The 19,882-nt window shown below is 38.2% G+C and overlaps 1 protein-coding gene across 1 annotated transcript; it reads right to left on the reverse strand.

The window, feature by feature from the left end:
* Positions 1-3,786: 3,786 nt before the first annotated feature.
* On the reverse strand, positions 3,787-10,639 carry MRPL15 (mitochondrial ribosomal protein L15). Its single transcript, XM_028119034.2, has 5 exons — positions 10,456-10,639; positions 9,330-9,484; positions 8,599-8,764; positions 5,678-5,801; positions 3,787-5,227 (listed from the first exon to the last, which is right to left on the reverse strand). Exons 1-5 carry the CDS (start codon positions 10,561-10,563, stop codon positions 4,890-4,892), a joined length of 891 nt encoding a protein of 296 aa, XP_027974835.1. The 5' UTR covers positions 10,564-10,639; the 3' UTR covers positions 3,787-4,889.
* Between the last annotated feature and the right edge of the window lie 9,243 nt (positions 10,640-19,882).

Below are 19,882 nucleotides of genomic sequence, written 5' to 3' on the forward strand. Positions count from 1 at the left end.
GGATCGAGTCCCATGTCAGGTTCCCTGCTCAGGAGGGATTCTGCCACTGCCCCAGCTTGTGCTCTCATTCTCTTCTCTCTCAAATAAAAAATGAAATCTTAGAAAAACTTTTTTTTCTTCCCCTTTTGTAGTTTCCAGATTTTTTATTTTTCCTTTCAATTTCAGTACCTTTTCCAGATAGGTAGATGCCTTTTATAAATTAATGGCAGAGCAAATCAGTGGCTACATCACTGAAATTCAACTTAATCCTCCTGGTTCTGGGTCTAGTTCCTACCATGCTGACTCTTCAAAATGTACTTATTTCAGCAGATCCTGATACAAATAAGAAAGTTCAGCAAGCCTTTCATTAAGAAGATACTGACCCTACATGAAAATCTTAAGGAGAAAAGGAAGTAACATGTATAGGGTGGCTCCCACATCAGAGGGACTGTAAGAAACTGAATTCACTAACCCAGCCGCTTATGTGCCAGGAGTTGTGTTAAGTGCTTTACAAGTAGTGACTTCTTTCAACCCTCATCGTAACTGTGTGTTCAGATCTATCATTACCCCCATTTTTCAGGGGAATCTGAGGCATGAGAGGTTAAATCGTGGCCACAAGGATGTTACTGGGATCTGAGCCCAAGTAAACCACTCCTGGTGGCTCTGCAAACCAGCTCTGTGTGCTTGGCGCCTCTCCACAGGTAAGCTGGTTGAGTCCCCAAGCACAGAAAGAGGTGGGTATTATGGGGCACCTGGCTGGCTCAGTCAGGTGAGCGTCTGCCTTCGGCTCGGGGTTGCGATCCCAGTGTCCTGGGATCAAGTCCCACATTGGGCTCCCTGCTCCACAGGGAGTCTGCTTCTCCCTCTGCCTCTCTCTCATGAATAAATAAATAAAATCTAAAAAAAAAAAAAAAAAGAAGTGGATATTATGATCCCAGCTTCACAACTCAGACAACTGAACACCCATGTCAGCATGTTGTAGGAGCCTGGATTCCAGGCCTGGACTAGACAGAGGAAGTTGTGCTAACTTCCACCATACTATATGGCTCTCCAGCAAAGCATCTAGAGACACAGCCAGTCTGGGATTTGTATTAACATTAGCATACTTTATTCTCTGACACAAAGTTGGGTTACTCTGCTGTTAGTTGACATTTTTTTCTACTATTCCAGAGCCACTCCATTTTCCAATAAATGAAGAGTAACATTTAAAAAAGAAAACTCAGGAACTCAACAGGAAATCCACAGTAATTATTTCTGAGGTATCAAAAAAAATCTTTTTTAATGCATATTAGCTCCAACTTTTCTATAGTCTTGCATGCAAATAGGCCATCCTGTATACTGAAAACAGGCTGAAGCCACACACCAGGTAAGGACTTCAATCTAGACGCAACACTTCCTGCTTTTCTACTTAAGATTTCCAAGTGATGTGATCTTAACAAGATAAAGCTACTAGCATCTGCCACTGTGTTCTCGCCCTCATAATCCTTGTAAATGACCAGCAGTAGAGCAGGACCTGGGAAACCAGCGTTGTTACATAATTAAAATAAACTTGTGTCTCCCTGCTATACAGCAATTTAGGGATTGCCTTGGACAGATTTTGTGGAACGTGCCTGTTTGGGCTGAGAATTATCTGCACAGTTATAATATTAAGATCAGGATACAGCTGTTTGTGACTAAGCCCAGGCTCAGTGAATAAGTACTATCCAAGCATTACATCACCAGACATCTGTTTCCTGTTTTCATTCTTCCCTCTATCGTTCTATCCTGATTTCCCTTCACCTATCGGCCATAGCCACAATTAAGCAAGTCTTGTGTTTGCCTGTCTCCTTTTCCATCTTTAACTCAGGGTGACTTAGTCATTGTGCATGGATGGGGAAGGGAAGGAGAAGAGAACCTAAGGGCCCTCAAAAGTGCATTCTGAGACTGGAGGGCTTTTGCCCAGGGAATCCATCTTTACATGACTAACTTCTAATTATTTCTAATTATGAACTTTTCCTGTTGAAGCAATACCAGCCCCTCCAAAAGGGCAGTTGTGAACTGAATCACAAAAGGAAAACATCCAGCAGCACAAATAAGTTGAGGCACCAACTTACCTAGAGCAATGTCCCCACACTCTGGTACACAAAAAATGGTATCTCTTGTCTTTGTTTCCATACCTCATGCCCAGATACAGAACAGAATGTGTTTAAATTTAAGGAAGTTCTTTTTTTTTTTTTTTTAAGATTTATGTATTCACTTATTTATTTGAGAGAGGTCGGGGAGGAGAGAAGCAGACTCCCCGCTGAGTCTGGAGCCAGATAGAGCCTATCTCAGGACCCTGAGATCACAACCTGGGACAAAATCAAGTCAGACACCCAACCAACTGAGCCACCCAGGCGCCCCTAGGGAAGTTCATTTTTTTTTTTAAACATTTATTTGAAAGAGAGCGAGAGCACAAGCAGGGGAGGGGGGCAGAGGGAGAGGGAGAAGCAGACTCCCCACTGAACAGGGAGCCCAACAGGACCCTGGGTTTATGACCTGAGCCAAAGGCAGACGCTTAACCCTTTAACCAACTGAGCCACCCAGGCATCCCATCAAAGCAACATCTTTATCATCAGGGCATTAGAGCTGAAAGAGACCTTAGAGGTCACTTTACACATCTCTTGGATTATACAGATTGTCACTGCATTTTACAGTTAAGAAAGGCAAAGTGACTCCTCTAATGGACCCTATTTCAAATGGCTTAAGAATAAAGGCACAAGTTTAAATACTTAATATAGAAAACTCAGATAAAGTGTTTTTGAAATTTTTGTACCTTGCTATTTTTCCTTGCAACCTATCATCTTTTTTCCTCCACACATTATATTCAAATATAACTGTTTAGATACTTAACATGGCAAGTTTAAGATAGCTTTATTGTTAAAATGTTTAGAAAAAGCAGGCACAGAGACAAAGTAAATGACTCCTTGGATGCTTTCTGGTGCTTTGTCATCATTCCTTTGAAAACATTTTCCTTACCAAGGTTGATGAATTAATCAACTTATTGACTTAATACTTCTTACTGAACTCAGCATTCCAGAATGAATATACTATTAAAGAATTTAAGATTTCTGCACTTTTTATGTTGTCTAAGTCTGTTAACCTCAGGTTTGAAGTTTGGTCAATACCAAAACAGGTGTCAACCCCTGCTGGTTGTCCAATACATCCACTCTTACTCACCCATCCTAAAGGAATTTTTCAGCTAAGGACATAAGGAACTGTATCCAAGTTCTGGCCAATGGGATGTATACAAAAGTTTTGTGTGGCGCTACCAGGAATCTTTCTTAGGAAAAGTTGGCTCTTATTGATCCCTATTTGGATCATGAAGATGTACATCTCACTCTAGGGATGGGAGAGCTACACAGGGAGAAAGCCATGGGCTCTGAGATTGTGGAGGAGAGCCACCAATCAGCTCTGAACAGGTCTCAGCGCTTCAGTGAAAAAAAATAAAACCTTTATCTCATTCAAGCCACTGTGCTTTGTGGTTCCTATCAATGGAGCCAAAACTAATCCTAAAACCCCAACTCACTTGGAGTCTCTGAAAAATAAAAAAGTTCTTACAATTTTTGCCTGTCCCTTGAAATTCATACGTGATTATCATAGAAGATGATCCTAACAGTGATTCTTGTAAGTTCTGGTTTATTACGAAGTGGTTCAATAAGCCAAATTATATAATCCTGGATAGAAATTTAAATATACATACTTTTGGTGCATAAATTACTTTATAAAAAGAATCTCAGATCAGCAATATAGAAGGCAGATAAGTTAACAAAATAAAATACTGCATCATTTAGGCTTTTAAATTTTTTATTTTAAGAAAATAAACAGCCAGGAATACTTTATTTTTCCTGTGGAAAAATTATCATGAATTATTCAAGATTTAATTGCAGCAGGATAAAGTGAGCTTTTTTGTATGGTTCAGGTACAACACACCTTTGCAAAGCTAAAGAAGCTGACTGCTGAATCTTTTACATTAACTGAGTTAAAGTTTCACATTACCAGTTGTTTTTATGGCTTATATAATCACTGAACAATTCTTCAAAAATCATTTAAAATGACTGAAAAACAAAGGTCTCCAATACCTATGAAATAAGTAAAATATCAGTTAGAACACTTCTTCAAGAAGATGGTTAATGGCTTAATTATCATTGTCTACTCTTATCAGATGAGTTGAGAAAATGAATTCATTTGGAATTCTTGCTTCAATTTTTCTAGTAAATACTGTACTACTTATTTACTGTATTTAAACCTTAAGCTCAAACCCCACATCTTAATAATCCAGAGCTGAAGGCTTTTCACCTTGACACTGGATAGCAGAGCTTCCTTGAGGCTTATTAACATGGGCCACCATTAGTAACTGCTTTAACCTTGACTGAGCAGTCGGTTAAGCATCTGCCTTCAGCTCAAGTCATGATCTCAGGGTCCTGGGATCGAGCCCCACATCGGGGTCCCTGCTCAGCGGCCAGTCTGCTTCTCCCTCTCCCTCTGTGATCTCTTCTGCTCTCATTCTAATAAATAAATATCTTTTTAAAAAAGTCAGTTCCATTCCACCTGCACATCCATTCTGATTTGCAACGATAACACAAGACCTGGACGAGAAGATCATGAGAAAACGAACAAGAAATACCCTAAAAGTTACCATCTTCCTCTGGCAGAAAACCAGGGAGTCTGTTTCTTTGAGAAAAAACCTGCACAGATTCAGTTCCCCTATGCAGCCCTTGCTTATTCCATTTTTTATTTCAATTTTAGATAAAAATGGATATAGGGCTACATGGAAAATTAACATCAACATCTAGAGAATTATAAATCAAGAAAAGATGATGAGAAATAAGCATGTTTCAGTCCGTTTTCTTCCAGAACTCTTTTACAACTCTGCTTTCCTGGAAGGGAATTCATGAGCTGTAATACTTGAGGAGATTTTCATCGGTAGGTTTGAGGATTTTCTTATCTGCCATATTCACCACCCATCCAGGGGCAAGACCAAAGAAAATCTGCCTTGGATCCTTACGAGTACTAAGCATTTTGAAGAGTTCATCTTTAGTGATATCAGGTAAAATATAGCCATACTTCTTGGCAAGCTCAAGTCTTACTTCAGGAAATTTGGCAGGATCGGCCAGGTAACCACGATTCTTTGCATCAGTATAATACGGTACCAGTGCTTCAGGCGGAAGCATTCGTTTTGGAATGGGTTGTCCGCGCAGAAAGAATGGAACAGGTTTACATAGAATTTCTGAAAAAATTTTAAATAAAAAAGAGAGATACAAATAATGGCTATATACATGATTTTCTTTATTAATTTTTAAATACTACCAAGATGAGCACTTCAATCCAAGAACTTTTTTTTATTAAATATATTTATCTTAAGTAAGCAAATGGATACACTTCATTTTCAAAAATTTACATCTTGAAAATCCAAGTTATCCCTGGGTTACTAACAATTAGTGAATTTCTAGACATAGGTAACATGATATGCAAGCCCTATGTTTAAAAACAAAAAACCTTCTTATACATACTGACTGAGGTACATTACAAGAAGTCACACCACTAACAGGAAGCCCTAAAACAGAAAACTGACGTGTCCAAACTGCCAAGTCAGAGAGCTAGGAGGACTTTTAAAATCCTCATAGGGCAGCCAGTAGGAGACAAAGCGGGAAAAGAAAGGGACTGCAGGACATCTTACCTAGACTTCTTGGGTCATAGAAGGCCGTAGTAACAACACCACCATTTTTTTCAATTGCAGCAATGGCTAGTTCTGAAGCCAACTGTACTTCAATATTAACTTTTGCCTTAAAGGTGTCAGCACCCTGTAATGGGTCAAAGCAAAGCCTGTTTGTAGATAGCTTGGCTAAAAGTAGTCATGGCAAGCTTCCTTTTTACATTGTATTTTCTCCTCCAAAATGCTTATAATGCAACAGTAATTCCAACTCTAAATACCTCTACTTTGAGGTCCTATCAAACAACATGCAATCTTTTTTATGTTTTTAGGACACTTTGTTTTACCAATTTTCATTCTCTGTAAGCAGGGATGACTACATCTTCATTTTATATATTTATTAAACAGCAATATAAGCATCCATCCCCAGTACTTCATTAATAGTAGACTGTTTAATCCTCCTAACAACCCTATGACAAAATTATTGCTATGCCAACTTCATAGATGGGGACACCAAAGCACAGAGAAGTTAAGTAACTTGTCAAGATCACACAGCTAGGATTTTTTTTTAAGATTTATTTATTTATTTTAAAGAGAGAGTCTTAAGCAGACTCTGTACTGAGCGCCAAGAATCACAGAGGGCTCGATCCCACGACCCCAAGAGCAGGAAGACCCGAGCCAAAACCAAGAGTCAGGAGGCTTAACAGACTGCGCCACCCAGGTGCCCCTCACACAGCTAGGATTCTAACCCAGGGAGTCTAGTCACAGCACCTGTGTTCTTAAACACAACATTCTGCCATATTGAGATGGAAAAAAACTTATCTTCTATCCTTAAGTTAGCAAAAGACCAAAAGATTGTTAACAAGGGGACAAATATGCTGGAACCTTTGGGAGAACAAAATATCTGACAACAGGGGCACCTGGCTGGCTCAGTCAGTAGAGCATGTGATTCTTGATGTTGGGGTTGTAAGTTCGAGCCCCATTTTGGGTATAGGGATTACTTAAAAATAAAATGTTAAAAAAAAAAAATCTGACCTGGGAGGGATCAGCCCCCTCTAGGAAAAAAGGCAGAAAAGCACAACAGAGATTCACTTTACATTTACTATTGATTTTATTACAGCCTCTAAAAGGACAAAAATGTAAGTCTACTTTTCCCTAGTATAGTCAATACTAAAAAATGTAGAACTGAACTTTTCTAAAGTTCTGTTTTTGGTCACTTTTATTAGGATGTACTACATTTTACTCTTATTTCAAAACAGATTCTGAATTAAAAGATGCTGGTATTACCATTCTTTTTGTAGTGATAGAATTTTTCTGCTATTTTGGTGTGGTCGAAACAAGCTGGCTCCCAATCAAGTTCCTTTTATTAAGTTTTCATGTATTTCAAAAATATTCCATCAATTCTAAGACACATTTTCTCACTTTTCCATCTATGAAACTGGTCTACATTTTTATAATCAATGGCACCTTTGACTCAATAAGGTCTTGCCATATTATTCGTGAATTTTAATTACTATTCCAGATTTCCCAACTATTTCCCTATTCTTGGGCATTAGAGTTAGTTCCAGCATTTTTAGTATTATAAATAGTATTTTTAGGAATGTCTCTTTGTATCAGATAGGTTTCTTTTATTTTATTCCTTGAAAACATACACTCCAAAATTGGTAATTTTGTGCTGAAGGATTAAAATAGTCTTACCACCCATTACTTATTACAAATCTGAAATCCAGAAAAGGTCAACCAATTTACAGAGCTACAAATGATGTGTAACTAACTGTACTTACTCAACTGTTGCCCTGGTGTAGTTTTCAGGATTATTTTCCTCGTTTAATATAGACACATGCCTGAAAACTTGGAATGTGCCGTTTATTGGCTGACAAAGTCAAAGATTTTTCCAAATTAATTTATATGTGTATTCCCTTATATACCCAGAATAGAATACTGAGACTTGAGAGTGTATTTTGTATTCTCTTTTCAAATCATTTTATTTGGAAAACTTTTATCCATGAGGTTCACTTTTTTAAAGGCATCTAAAAGGTTTTTCCATAAACATATGCTTCCCTCTAGTGGACACTAAGTTACTTACAAAGCTGTATTACTGACAAGAAGCAAAAGTATTAATGAACAAGTTTTAACTGTTAATGAACCTCTTCGCCAATTTCTATAAATAGAAAACTTTGCTGCAACTGGAATTGGATTTGATTCATTCCTTTTCTCCATAATTATCATGAGCCAATATTTCCAATACTGAAAATATAGCAATGAACCAAAGTACTTGTCCTCAAAGAACTTACATTATAGTGAAGGAGAGAGTGAAAAAATAAATGTACTACTTGGTAATACAGGTCAGGTGTTCATATATTCAAAGAAAAATACTTTGGGCACGTTAAAGCAGACAAGAGTATGACTGTTCGTGGGGCAGGGGGGGCGGTGAGTATTCTTTTATAAAAGGATGTCAGAAAAGATCTTCCTGATAAGACATTTGGGCAGAGTATCAAAGGGAGGAGGAAGCAAGATGAATGGATACACTGAAGAGCACCCCAGAACCAGGATACAAAGGCCCCTCAATACAGCATGCCAACTTCCTCAAACTACAACTGACTATAACACAATCAATCGCCACTATGTAATGGTTATATGACAACTCGAAAAAAATAAAAATTAGGGCGCCTGAGTGGCTCAGTTGGTTAAGCGACTGCCTTCGGCTCAGGTCATGATCCTGGAGTCCCGGGATCGAGTCCCACATCGGGCTCCCTGCTCAGCGGGGGGTCTGCTTCTCCCTCTGACCCTCTTCCCTCTCGTGCTCTCTGTCTCTGTCTCTCTCTCTCAAATAAATAAAATCTTTAAAAAAAAAAAGAAAAAAAGAAAAATTACAAAGGCAGATTGTTGATTATACTAATTCAGATATAGCCTTCTATGTAACACTAAAAAATCTAGTCCAGACTTACCTCCTCTACCAGCTGGACACCATAATCCCTTTTAAGTGGCTGGATGGTCACACCTCTTCCATTGACCAGCTGAGTTAAGTCAATAGGTTGAGTAGGATCCACTCGACCCAAATCAATAAGATACTGCAATCTATTGAGACTCAAAGGCTGATACTGGCGTCTGAAGCTACAAAACAAAGTAATAATTGGAAAACTCAGGTCAAGCTTATCTTCCTGTAAATTCTTCAAATCAACTCAAAGCTCTGTCCTGTATTTTCCTCCATCAATTTAGGTGACTTAACAAAATAAAATTCTCCTGAGTACAACAGAAACATAATATTGCTTGGCTTTTGCTAATGAAACAAAACTAGTACTTCATTTCATTAAAATAATTTGCCTCTCTAAGCATTTACTTCACTCACTTAAACAAGTATGTCAAAAATGTAACACTTTATTTAAATGATGCATTAATGGAGCTCAAAGTAACAAGATAGTTTTCCTTTATTGATATTATTGCTCAGTCTCTAACCAACCATAAAAGCAGGCATTATCATCTCCATTTGCAGGTATGAGTACAAAGTCTAGGCTTTTTTCCCTACTAATCCAGCCCAAATTTCATTACCAAAAATGTTTCAGAGAAGCAGCAACAAAAGTTTGCTTCAAAAGGAATTCAAATTTCTACCACGCTACTTTTTTAGGTGACTGTCAGTGAAAATTAGGGATTTCTACTTTAAAAAGCAAAGGAACCTTACCTATGACCTTCATTAAACCCGTATTTTGGGATTCGAATGTAAAATGGAGTCTGGCCTCCCTCAAAGCCCAGTCTGGGCCGAGTTCCTCTCTGACGCTCTCCTTTATGGCCTCGGCCACATTTTCTACCTCTTCTCCGACCTCTTCGTCGTCTTTCCTAGAAGAGAGTTTTGTATGATCTGCAGGTGCATTTTTAAAAATTGTATTTCATCTTTTCGCTGTATATTTTTTGTGATGCCATTCATTTATCCAACCAACCAGTACTGGCTAACACTACTATGTGTCAAGCCTTGTTCTAGCTGCTCTACCCCCCAAACACTCTTTAATTAGCATCTTTGCCTCTGAAGATGTAGCGAATTCTTGTAACTGTGAAGTCCAAGCTGTGTTTCAAAGGCAAAGTGAATTCTGTGATGGACTGGAATTGAAAAAAATCCTAGAATCAATCCCCAACAAACAAGGTTTATACCATATTCCAGAACATTTATTTTGGAATTGTAAATACATTAGCGTTATGCATTAATTTGTAAAGACATTTACAAATTTGTAAATACATTAATTTGTAAAGAAAGAATTTTTCCTAAATTAACTTCCTCTCACTTCTTGAAAACAAGGAACTGATTTCTTTAAAATGACAGTGTACCCCATGCCTGACTGGTTCAGTGGGCCAAGTAAGCGACTCCTGATCTCAGGGTTGTAAATTAGAGCCCCCACAATGGGTGTAGAGATTACTTAAAAATAAGATCTTTCAAATTAGGTAATATGACAGTATGTCAACAGCTTTTCTAGCTGTATTCAGTGATTTGCAGAGGAGACATCTATCATAATCAATTAAAATCTTTCCCACGAAAATAGATACTGAGAAGGTGCTTCATTTTAAATTTCCCTGAGACTATCATTTTGTAGTTTCTGTGACTTCACTCCTCCGCCCTAACATAATTATGCTTACTGAGAATTGGGACCATATGGGAAGACTCTCCTCCGTGCAGTTAAGGAGAACAAGGGCTCGGCAACCCTAGTTCATCCCAACACCCTTCTGGAAAAAGGAGTCCCCGAAAACGACGGGGAGTGAAGGGCCGCTTCCATCGCCCCATCCCCCAGCGCTTCCCCGCACCGCCACCAGCTATTTACCGGTTTCCTGGAGCCTGGATTCGGCTTTAGGTTGGCCAAGCTCACACGCGGCAGGGCCCGGAGCAGGTCCAGGGCCCTTGCCCCACCGCCCTGCACGGGACCGGTCATTGCCCGCAGAGCCAAGACCCTCCAAGGACGCCCGGGGTGGCCTCACAGCCCACGTGGTCGCCTCACAGCCCACGTGGTCTCGCGGCGCTGCCTTACGGCCGCGGCACCGCCCCCGTCGTACCGCAGGAACTGCTGAACTTTCTGTCGCGGGGCGCGCCCGTGTCCAGGAGTAATCCGATAGCGTCGGAAATTTTCTACATTGTTGTCTCAGTGTAGCTCAACATTTTTCTCTTGTTTTTAGTTCACTGGGGATGTGAGCATAGTTAGAGGTCGTGCGTTGACCCCGTCTCTGAACGTGCGTTTCCTCCCGCTTCGTAAAAGCACGCATTGGGAAAACGCCATGCGGTAGGGAATCTGAGTCAGTGTTTGGCCTGACATGTTTTGTCCTGGGGTCTTGTAGTCCTTATGAGGTAGTGTGTTCTCTGAGCTCCACGTAGAGCCCGGAATAAAATAACGTGAGCGCTAAACCATTAGTTTTGAGCTTCGTTTAATTACACGCCATGAGATACGAAAGTAATACCCAGGGTCCAGCTTTTTAAATGCCTGGCTAGGGGCGCCTGGGGTGGCTCTGTAGGTGGAGCATGGGACTGGTGGTTTTGACTCAGGTCACGAAATCCGGGTCCTGGGATGAGCACCGCCCCCCACCCCACCTTGGGCTCCGTGCTTAGCGGGGTGTCTGCTTGATTTTCTCTCTCTCCCTCTGCGTCTTCCCCAGCTTGAGCGCGACTCCTCTCTCTCTCTAGAATAAATAAATCTTTAAAAAAGAAAATGCCTAGCTAATACCAACCTGTGAATAAGACTCAAAACTATGCGTTCTCTTCCCTGTGCATCTACAGCTATTGCTTTGCCGGAACCACTGAGATAACTAACTTCACTTAGTTCACTTAATGTTAGGAGCCGTACGGGCGCTCTGTGTATCAGACGCGTTGAGTGAGCCTGATTAGATTTATCTAAACCACCAGTCCTAGAGGTAGATATTTGTATTTTTTACAGTCCGAGAAGGTAAGGCTTGGCAAAGTCAAGTAGTTGGACCAAGGTCTGACAACAAACTGCAGAGCCAGGATTCACTTATACTGCCTTACGAAGTAGTATTTTTTTAAATATAAAATTGAATATCTACAGCACAAAACACATACCATTATTTTCACTCAAAAAATAGCTTCCCTATTTTTGTCTTAAGGGAGTATAATATAGAAGACCATATTACTTTTTCTTTCTTTTATTCTTTTTACATTTCACTGTCTTGCTGTGGAGTTGTTCTTCCTGATTCCTATTAGTGATACACATAGTGAAGGTGAGAAATAAACTTTTTGAGGGGAACTACTATGTTTGACTAAACCTTTTTGAAGTTATTTTAAATCAGATATAAAAGAAAGGTGCCATTTATTCCTTTAAGCAATATTTATGAGCAAGTCACTAACGTGTTACCAAGAAATATACATAGATGAAGTCAAATAGGATCTTGCTTCCAGGTTTTTTTAAATCTTGGAGAGGAAACCTAACAAAATTGAGTATTTAAAAAAAATTGAGTATTTTTGTAAAGATTTTATTTGTAAGTAATCCCTACACCCAACATGGGGCTTGAATCCACAATCCTGAGATCAAGAGTTGCTGGCTCCACCAACTAAGCCAGCCAGGCGTCCCAAAATTGAGTATTTTTTAAAAGGTAAAGGAGCACCGGGGTAGCTCAGTTGGTTAAACCTCTTCCTTCTGCTCAGGTCATAATCCCAGGGTCCTGGGATTGAGCCTCAGGTAGGCTCCCTGCTCAGCAGGGAATCTACTTTTCCCTCTCCCTCTTCCCCTCCACCTTCCCCTTCCCTGCTCATTCTCTCTCTCTCAAAAAAAAAATAAATAAAATCTTTTTTAAATGAAAATAAAAGTTAAAGAAAAATACAAATATGACTATAAAACAATACACAGTACAGACTCTATATGGAAGTACAAAAGAAAATACAGAAAAAAAATAAAGCTAGTTCCTGACTTTAAGGGTTTCAATTCAATATATTTCATCATTTTTTGTTAGAAATTTCATATACTTCTTGGAAGAAAATTGAAAAATATGTTGCACAATATGCCCTAATCACAATTTTTTTCTCTACCTAGAAAATCATTGCTTGCATTAAGTAATGAATTTCTGGATGAGTGTTAATACTAATAACATTTTTTAATCAGACAAAAACTTTTATTGAATAAATGAGATACAGGAAACATAAAACAATGTGCTGCATTTCTTGGTAGTAGATGTTCTACATTGTGTAGGTTACATAATGTTATTATTAGGCATCAGTTAATAGTGGAAATAATTGTCATTAATTGTAGGCTACCTGTTTATCCCATATCCAACATGTTGATGAAGCATATAAAACTGTCAATTTGATGAGTATCATCGGTGTTGTAAAAAGAAATTAAGGTTGTGTAGTAAATAAGTCATTCATCCTTACCTCAAACCTGTATAAGTTTTACAGCATCATTATTGCATGAGAACATCTGTTAAGCACCTGCAAGACTATACTTTCAGGAATCATTTCTATAGTTTGTTAAGCGCCTGCATGATTGGGATATTACACTATACCCTGTTTATATCTTTAAGTAGACCTTGTAATAATAAGAAAACATCTCAATAACTATCCTGATTCCAGCCTGGGTTAATAATGACTACTGAATCATTACATACAAAGAATGAAATGAACCCTGTAAAGATGGTATAATTTGAAATCCCTTGGGAAGGCCTCTTTCTCACACTTCTAAATAATCTTCCCCAAGTTATCCAAGTGCCTTTAACAGTCCAATACAGATTAATTCCTTTGAACTCATTTAAAATGAAAATTCTCCGAGTAGAGAATAAGAGTGGGGGGTGAAAATAAAATGGGATAAATTCATCATGCAAGGCACTTTATACGAACCATAATGTAATATACTATGAAGTGAAGAGTCTGATCCACTTACCTTTGTTTCTGATATTAAAAAGCAACAAAATAAAAACATGCACATAAAACTCTCTTCCTAAATGAGATCACACATTAAAGAATATTTTGGCAGGGATGGGAACAGGAGGAAAAGAATTTCAGTTATTAGATTATTACTGATTTGTACCATGAGCCAAGGACAAGTCATTTTTAGAACGAGCCCAAGAATAGGCTTATTTTGTGTTTACCAAAGTTGAGAATCGGAAAACAACTGGAGACGAGATTTTCCTTAGTGAAGAGGGGAGGAAGTCAGGGCAGAAGAGCAGTATATCCCTTTGATATTGGGAGGAAACAGTACCCAGAGGGCTAAGAAGAGGGCTTGGGAAGGGGATAGAAAAAAATGTCCCTTTCATAAACCTACCTACTTTTATCAAAGGTTGGTCTGGACATAGATCTTCATTCACACTTAAATAGTTTTTGTTTTAATTTTATTAAAGTATAGTAAGGCATACATTTGTTATGAGAAAAGTCAAATAGTAGAGTCTCAATGAGAAACCATAGGCAATCACTTTTAACTCTGTTTTTATTTCATCTGGTGATTGCCTCCATATTTATAATTTAAAATATCTCTATCACTAATTGATCAATTTTTGACATTGTATATTCACCTGTCTTTAAGATAGATGAAGATTTAGATCATTTAAACTACTTTCTAGTATTTCAGTGCTCTCATGGTAAATGTGTAATTCTTTTTTAAGATTTTATTTATTAGAGGGGTGCCTAGGTGGCTCGGTTGTTGGGCATCTGCCTTCGGCTCAGGTCATGATCCCGGGGTCCTGGCTCAGCGGGAAGACTGCTTCTCCCTCTCCCACTCCCCCTGCTGTGTTCCCTCTCTCGCTGTGTCTCTGTCAGATAAATGAACAAAATCTAAAAAAAAAAAAAATTTTATTTATTAGCGAGAAAGAGAGCGAGCACAAGTGGGAGGGGCAGAGAGAGAGAGAGACTCTCAAGCAGACTCCAAGCTGAGTGTGGAGCCTGATTCGGGGCTTGATCCCAGGACCCTGAAATCATGACCTGAACGGAAACCAAGAGTCGGACACTTAACCTACTGTGCCACCCAGGTGCCCCAGTAAATGTGTAATTTAAATAATGTGTGTACTTAAATATCTATTTCTTGAATTTTCAACTATCAAAAGTATACAGTAGCTCCTCAATCTATGTAAGATGAAGATACTGACACATCTAACCTCTCACACCTTTTTGCCCCCGCTACTTATAACTTCTTTTAGCTATATATTTTCTTTAACATTGTCATGGATATAAACAAGGAGCTACAATTACTGTACTTGCTCTCTCTCTAGAGCAATTTTCAGTATTTCTCTCTTTCAAAAGGGGCCACAAAGAACTGGCTTTCAGGCTGACAGGCTTTCTTTAAATTCAAGATCACAGACCCCAAATTGGTCATCTTATTTCAATGTTCTAGAAAACTTACTTTTTCACTCTCTACAATGATTATTTTGTACCTTCTTTCTCAGCCAATGATTTTCCCTTCTGCTTCAGAAAAAGAAGTCATGAGGTAAGGCATTTTTCCATATCCTGCTGCTAAATTTAAAATCCTTCCTATCACTGCATACATCTTCTATATATTAATTATACCTCAATAAAGCTGAAAAAAATTGAAATTCTCTGTTCTCTTAAATGAGTGCTGTGGTGCCTGGTGACGCAGTTGTTTTAAGCACCCAACTATTGGTTTCGGCTCAGGTCATGATCTCAAGGTCCCAGGATCTAGCTCCGAGTCAGGCAGAGTCTGCATGAGATTCTCTCTTCCTCTCCCTCTTCTGCTTGTGTTTCTTCTCTCTCTCTCAAATAAGTAAATATTTTTTTTAAAAATGAGTGCTGGTAAGCATTCAAGGCAGTTGACCACTTTGTCCTTGAAATACTTTCTTTGTTTGGTTTTCTGGATAGCCCACATTTTTGGTTTTCTTCTTCCATACTGTTTGATCTTTTTCACTTTTACTGGGTCCTCCTAAACTATCTGCCCTCTAAATGTTTAAATTTATATTTTCTATGCAGATATTCTCTTAAGGTGATCTTAAATGGTTTATAAATCCTCAGATTTATATCTGCACCTCAAATCTGAGTTCACCTTGTATGCATCCAGCTGCTTAATTGATATTTGACTAAGATGTCAAAAGGGGATTCTAGATTTCCAACTCTCTGCCACAATCTCCCCCAAACTTCTTTTCCCTTATATTCCCCACCTCAAATTGGCACCTCCATTTCCCTTGTTATTAAAGCCAAAAACCTCAGGGTCATTCTTTATGCCTATTTCTGTATTTCCACATTAACAAGACCAATCTCTTTGACCCACAAACACCATGATGATTCAACCCAACACCATCTTGCCTAGAATAATGCTACAGTCTACTGATGATCTCTTTTTACTTCCACTGCCACCCCCTTCCAGTCCATTCTCCAAAAGTAGTCAGAATGTCATTACTTTTCAGTGGCTTTACCTTGCACCTGAGTAAAATACAAACGTCCTACCATGGCTTATGAGAATCAGGCTGATCTGATTCCTTCTTGTCACTCTATCCTCAAAGTGCTGGGGGTACTTCAGTGAATGAAATAGGCAACTTATGGAGTATTCTGGGGTTTCTGAGGGAGGATACAATATATAAGTACAAATAAATAAAACTATTTCTGAGAATAAGGAGTACCATGGAGATAATTAAACAGGGGATTGTGTTACAGATTAACTTGTATTTGTGGTGTCTTTTAGACTGAGTGCTCAAAAATTGCCTCTCTGAAGGGACATTTGAACTGAATGACACAAAAGAATTTTTAACATTTTCTAAGCAAAGGTTTATTTCTTGGTTATATTATAATCTTACTGAAGATCAGCTGGGGACTCTGCTCCTTATCTATGTAATTCTAGGACTCAGGATGAGACAGCAGTCACATCCTGAAACTTGCAGGTTGCTGTGACAAATGGAAAGAGGATTCTGGAGGGTCTCACACCAGGAATGGAAAACTCTAGTCTGGAAGTGATACTTGTCTCTTCCACCTATTGATGTATGACTGGAACTACTCACATGACCTCACCCAAAACAAAAATCTGGGAAGTACAATCCTACCATGTCCTAGAACATAGAGAATCATAGATATTTGTTATTTATTTATTTATAGCATGAGCGGAGGGAGGGGCAGAAGGAAAGGAGAGAAAAAAGTCTCCAGCAGACTCTGAACTGAGTGTGGAGCCCGACTTGAGACTCAATCCCAGACCCCAAGATCACGACCTGAACCGAAATCAAGAGTTCAATGCCCAACAAACTGAAACATCCAGGCACCCCCAGAAATATTTGAAAAAAAAACGTTAAAAACTACCATAGTCCTTCATGTTCACAAAAGAAAATAAAAAAGAGGGAAAGGCACAGATGCATGCTTGGTAGTAGCAAGAATTCTCCTACAACTATAAATGCCATGGTATTGTTAGGTCTGATCCCTCTGTAGGTGTAGAATAGAAACAGAAGAGGGTTTGGTGAGACCTTCCAAATCTTGCTGGTATCCAATCCTAAGACTGAGGAAATGGTTTCCTACTATTTTATAGAGCTGGAAGACTGAGCACATAGAATGTTACCTAATTCTCCCTACTAATGATTCCAGTTTGCTCAGCTTCAGTCAAGCTGCCTTAAACTATTCTAAAAGTCAAGAACAGTCTGAAATATGTATACTCTCCATACCAACATTTCAGAGCAAAAATCAAATAAATGGGCACAAGACTGGCTCATTGATTTTTTATGACTAATTTCAAGAGTATTTCTTGCATATTACACATACATTTGGAAAGAGAACAAACGGTTCATTCAAGGTTATAGATGCCACTAAGACATACATATTGTTTCTTCTAATTTTTTCATGGTTTCTTTGTCTTAAAAAAAAGAAAAGACCTTAACCCTTTGTCCTGTTTGAACTCTTTCTATTGTGAAATATTTCAAGACTGATGTTAAATATCTGAATACCTATGTACATACCACCCACCTTATGAAATAAAATAGTATGTGTGTGTATATATATTATATATACATATATATATAGTTGTCTCTTTTTATAGTCACATTCCTCTTTCTGCCAGCTTCCCCAGAAATAGTCACTATTCTGAATTTAGAAGTTATCCTTCCTCTGCATTTCTTTGTACTTTTACTATATCTCTATATATCCATTATCAATATATAATATTTTGAGATTTTGGCTTCTGGAAATGATGGGGTAAAAACAACTGAATAATAATTTTAAAAAAGAACAAGATTTATCCTCCCAGCACACACAACTAAGCAACCAGACAAAATACACAGCATAATGGTTTTCATCTATTAGACAACAGGCACTACTTCTCTGAGGAAAATGAAACAAAAGATTTGAACTATGTTATTGCTCCAACGTATAGCCTGGAAAGAATTTGCAGGGAGGAAGTACCCAAATAGAGCCCTGGGGTCTCCCAGAGGTGAAGAGACAGAGTCCGTACAAGGAAAGCCCACTAGCATTTATAGAATCAAGTATGAGAGAAGAGAAAGCTGCACAGGGAGAGCTCCAAATGAATATTGGTCACACATATGTTTGAAGAAACTACTTAAGATGAGGAAAAAAACAGGAGAAAGATTCAAGCAGAGCCTTTCCTGAGCTCAGACAGGGCTAGGAAAACTTTGTTATCACTAGCGCACACACACACACAAATCTCCTCCCACAAGGACTTTCTCAAAATGGTACTGCCTAAGTGTTGGGACCAAATCAGTCCTACACTGTAGTGGACCCAACTAGCAAAGCAAAAAAGCAAGCCTCAAATATACCAACTGAACAAGTGACTTAACTGCATTCCAAAACAAAGACTAAAAATATTTTAGGTAAAAAAATGCAGAAACTCCAACAACTAACAAAATAACAAAAGTAATATCCATAATATTTGGCATTTTGTAAAAAAAAAATTACCAGATATGCAAAGAGGCAAGAAAGAAATGAAACTTAAAAACCAATCCATATAAATAGACCCAGAAATGACAGAGATGATAGAAATAGTTGGCAAGGGGCGCCTGGGTGGCTCAGTTGTTAAGCATCTGCCTTCTGCTCAGGTCATGAAACCAGGGTCCTGGGATTGAGTCCCACATCGGGCTCCCTGCTCTGTGGGTGGGGGCCTGCTTCTCCCTCTCCCACTCCCCCTGCTTGTGTTCCCTCTCTCGCTATCTCTCTTTGTCAAAAAATAAATAAAATGTTTAAAAAAAAAGAAATAGTTGGCAAGAATGTTTAAACAGTTAGAATATCTTTCATATGTCCAAGAAAGAGGAACGATGAGCATTTTAAGGAGATATGAAAGATGTTAAAAAAAAATCTATTGCCCAACAATGTAAATATACTTAACCCTACTGAACTGTACGTACACTTATAAATGGTTAAGATGGTAAATTTTATGTTATGTGTTTCGCCACAGTTAAGAACTTTGCTAGTCTAAAAGACAACAAACAAAACCACAAATAAATGTCTAGAGGTGAAAAATATAATGTTTGAAAAGAAAATGGTATGGATAACATTACCAAAAAGTTATACACTGTAGAAAAAGATTAACAAACTTAAAGCCTTAATAGAAATCATCTAAAATGAAACAGAGGAAGGACAGGGAAAAAATGTATCAGTGAGCTGTAGAACAACAACAAGTATCCTAACATGAGATAGAATTGCATTCCCAGAAAGGAGAGACAATGGGAAAAGAAATTTTGAAGAACTAATGGACAAAATTTTTCCAAATTTAATTAAAATGATTAACTCATATGTCCAAGAAGCACAATAAGCCCCAAGCAGAATAAACTAGAAAACAACCACCAAGGTACCTGATAATTATATTGCTGATAAAAATATATAAATATATCATATTGATATATATATAATTACATATATCTATCAGTGATAGGGAAAAAACTTAAAAGCAGCCAGAAAAACAAGACATGTATAGAAAAATGAAGGTAGGAATGACAACAGATTTCTCATTGGAAGGAATGAGAACCAGAAGACAATGAGGCAACACCTTTAAAATGCTGAAACACCATAGCCACCTAAAATTCTATATATAGTAAATATACATTTCAGGAATGAAAGTGAAATAAGGACTATTTCAGATATATCAAAGCTTTAATTCATTTGAATAAATGTTTGTACATGATGTGAGATAGCTGTCCAACTTCCTTCTTTTGTGTGTGGATATCCAGTGGACAACTAATTTTTGACAAAGATACCAAGGGACTTCAAAGAGGAAATTATAATCTTTTCAGTGAATGATGATGGACAATCAGCCATATGCAAAAATAGTCTCAGTCATCATTTCATACCACATGACAATAGTAGTTCAAGATTGATCATAATAAATA

Source organism: Eumetopias jubatus, unplaced genomic scaffold (genome assembly GCF_037043125.1).
Source record: "Eumetopias jubatus isolate StellerSeaLion01/CBP00866 unplaced genomic scaffold, mEumJub1_p1.0 scaffold_4, whole genome shotgun sequence".
NCBI lineage: Eukaryota > Metazoa > Chordata > Mammalia > Carnivora > Otariidae > Eumetopias > Eumetopias jubatus.

Coding starts and splice junctions, on each gene's coding strand:
- MRPL15 (XM_028119034.2), bottom strand. CDS start 10,563: ATGACCGGTCCCGTGCAGGGCGGTGGGGCAAGGGCCCTGGACCTGCTC. Junction 8,765..9,329: donor GGGTTTAATGAAGGTCATAG/GTAAGGTTCCTT, acceptor TTTGTTTTGTAG/CTTCAGACGCCAGTATCAGC. Junction 5,802..8,598: donor GTGTCCAGCTGGTAGAGGAG/GTAAGTCTGGAC, acceptor GACCCATTACAG/GGTGCTGACACCTTTAAGGC.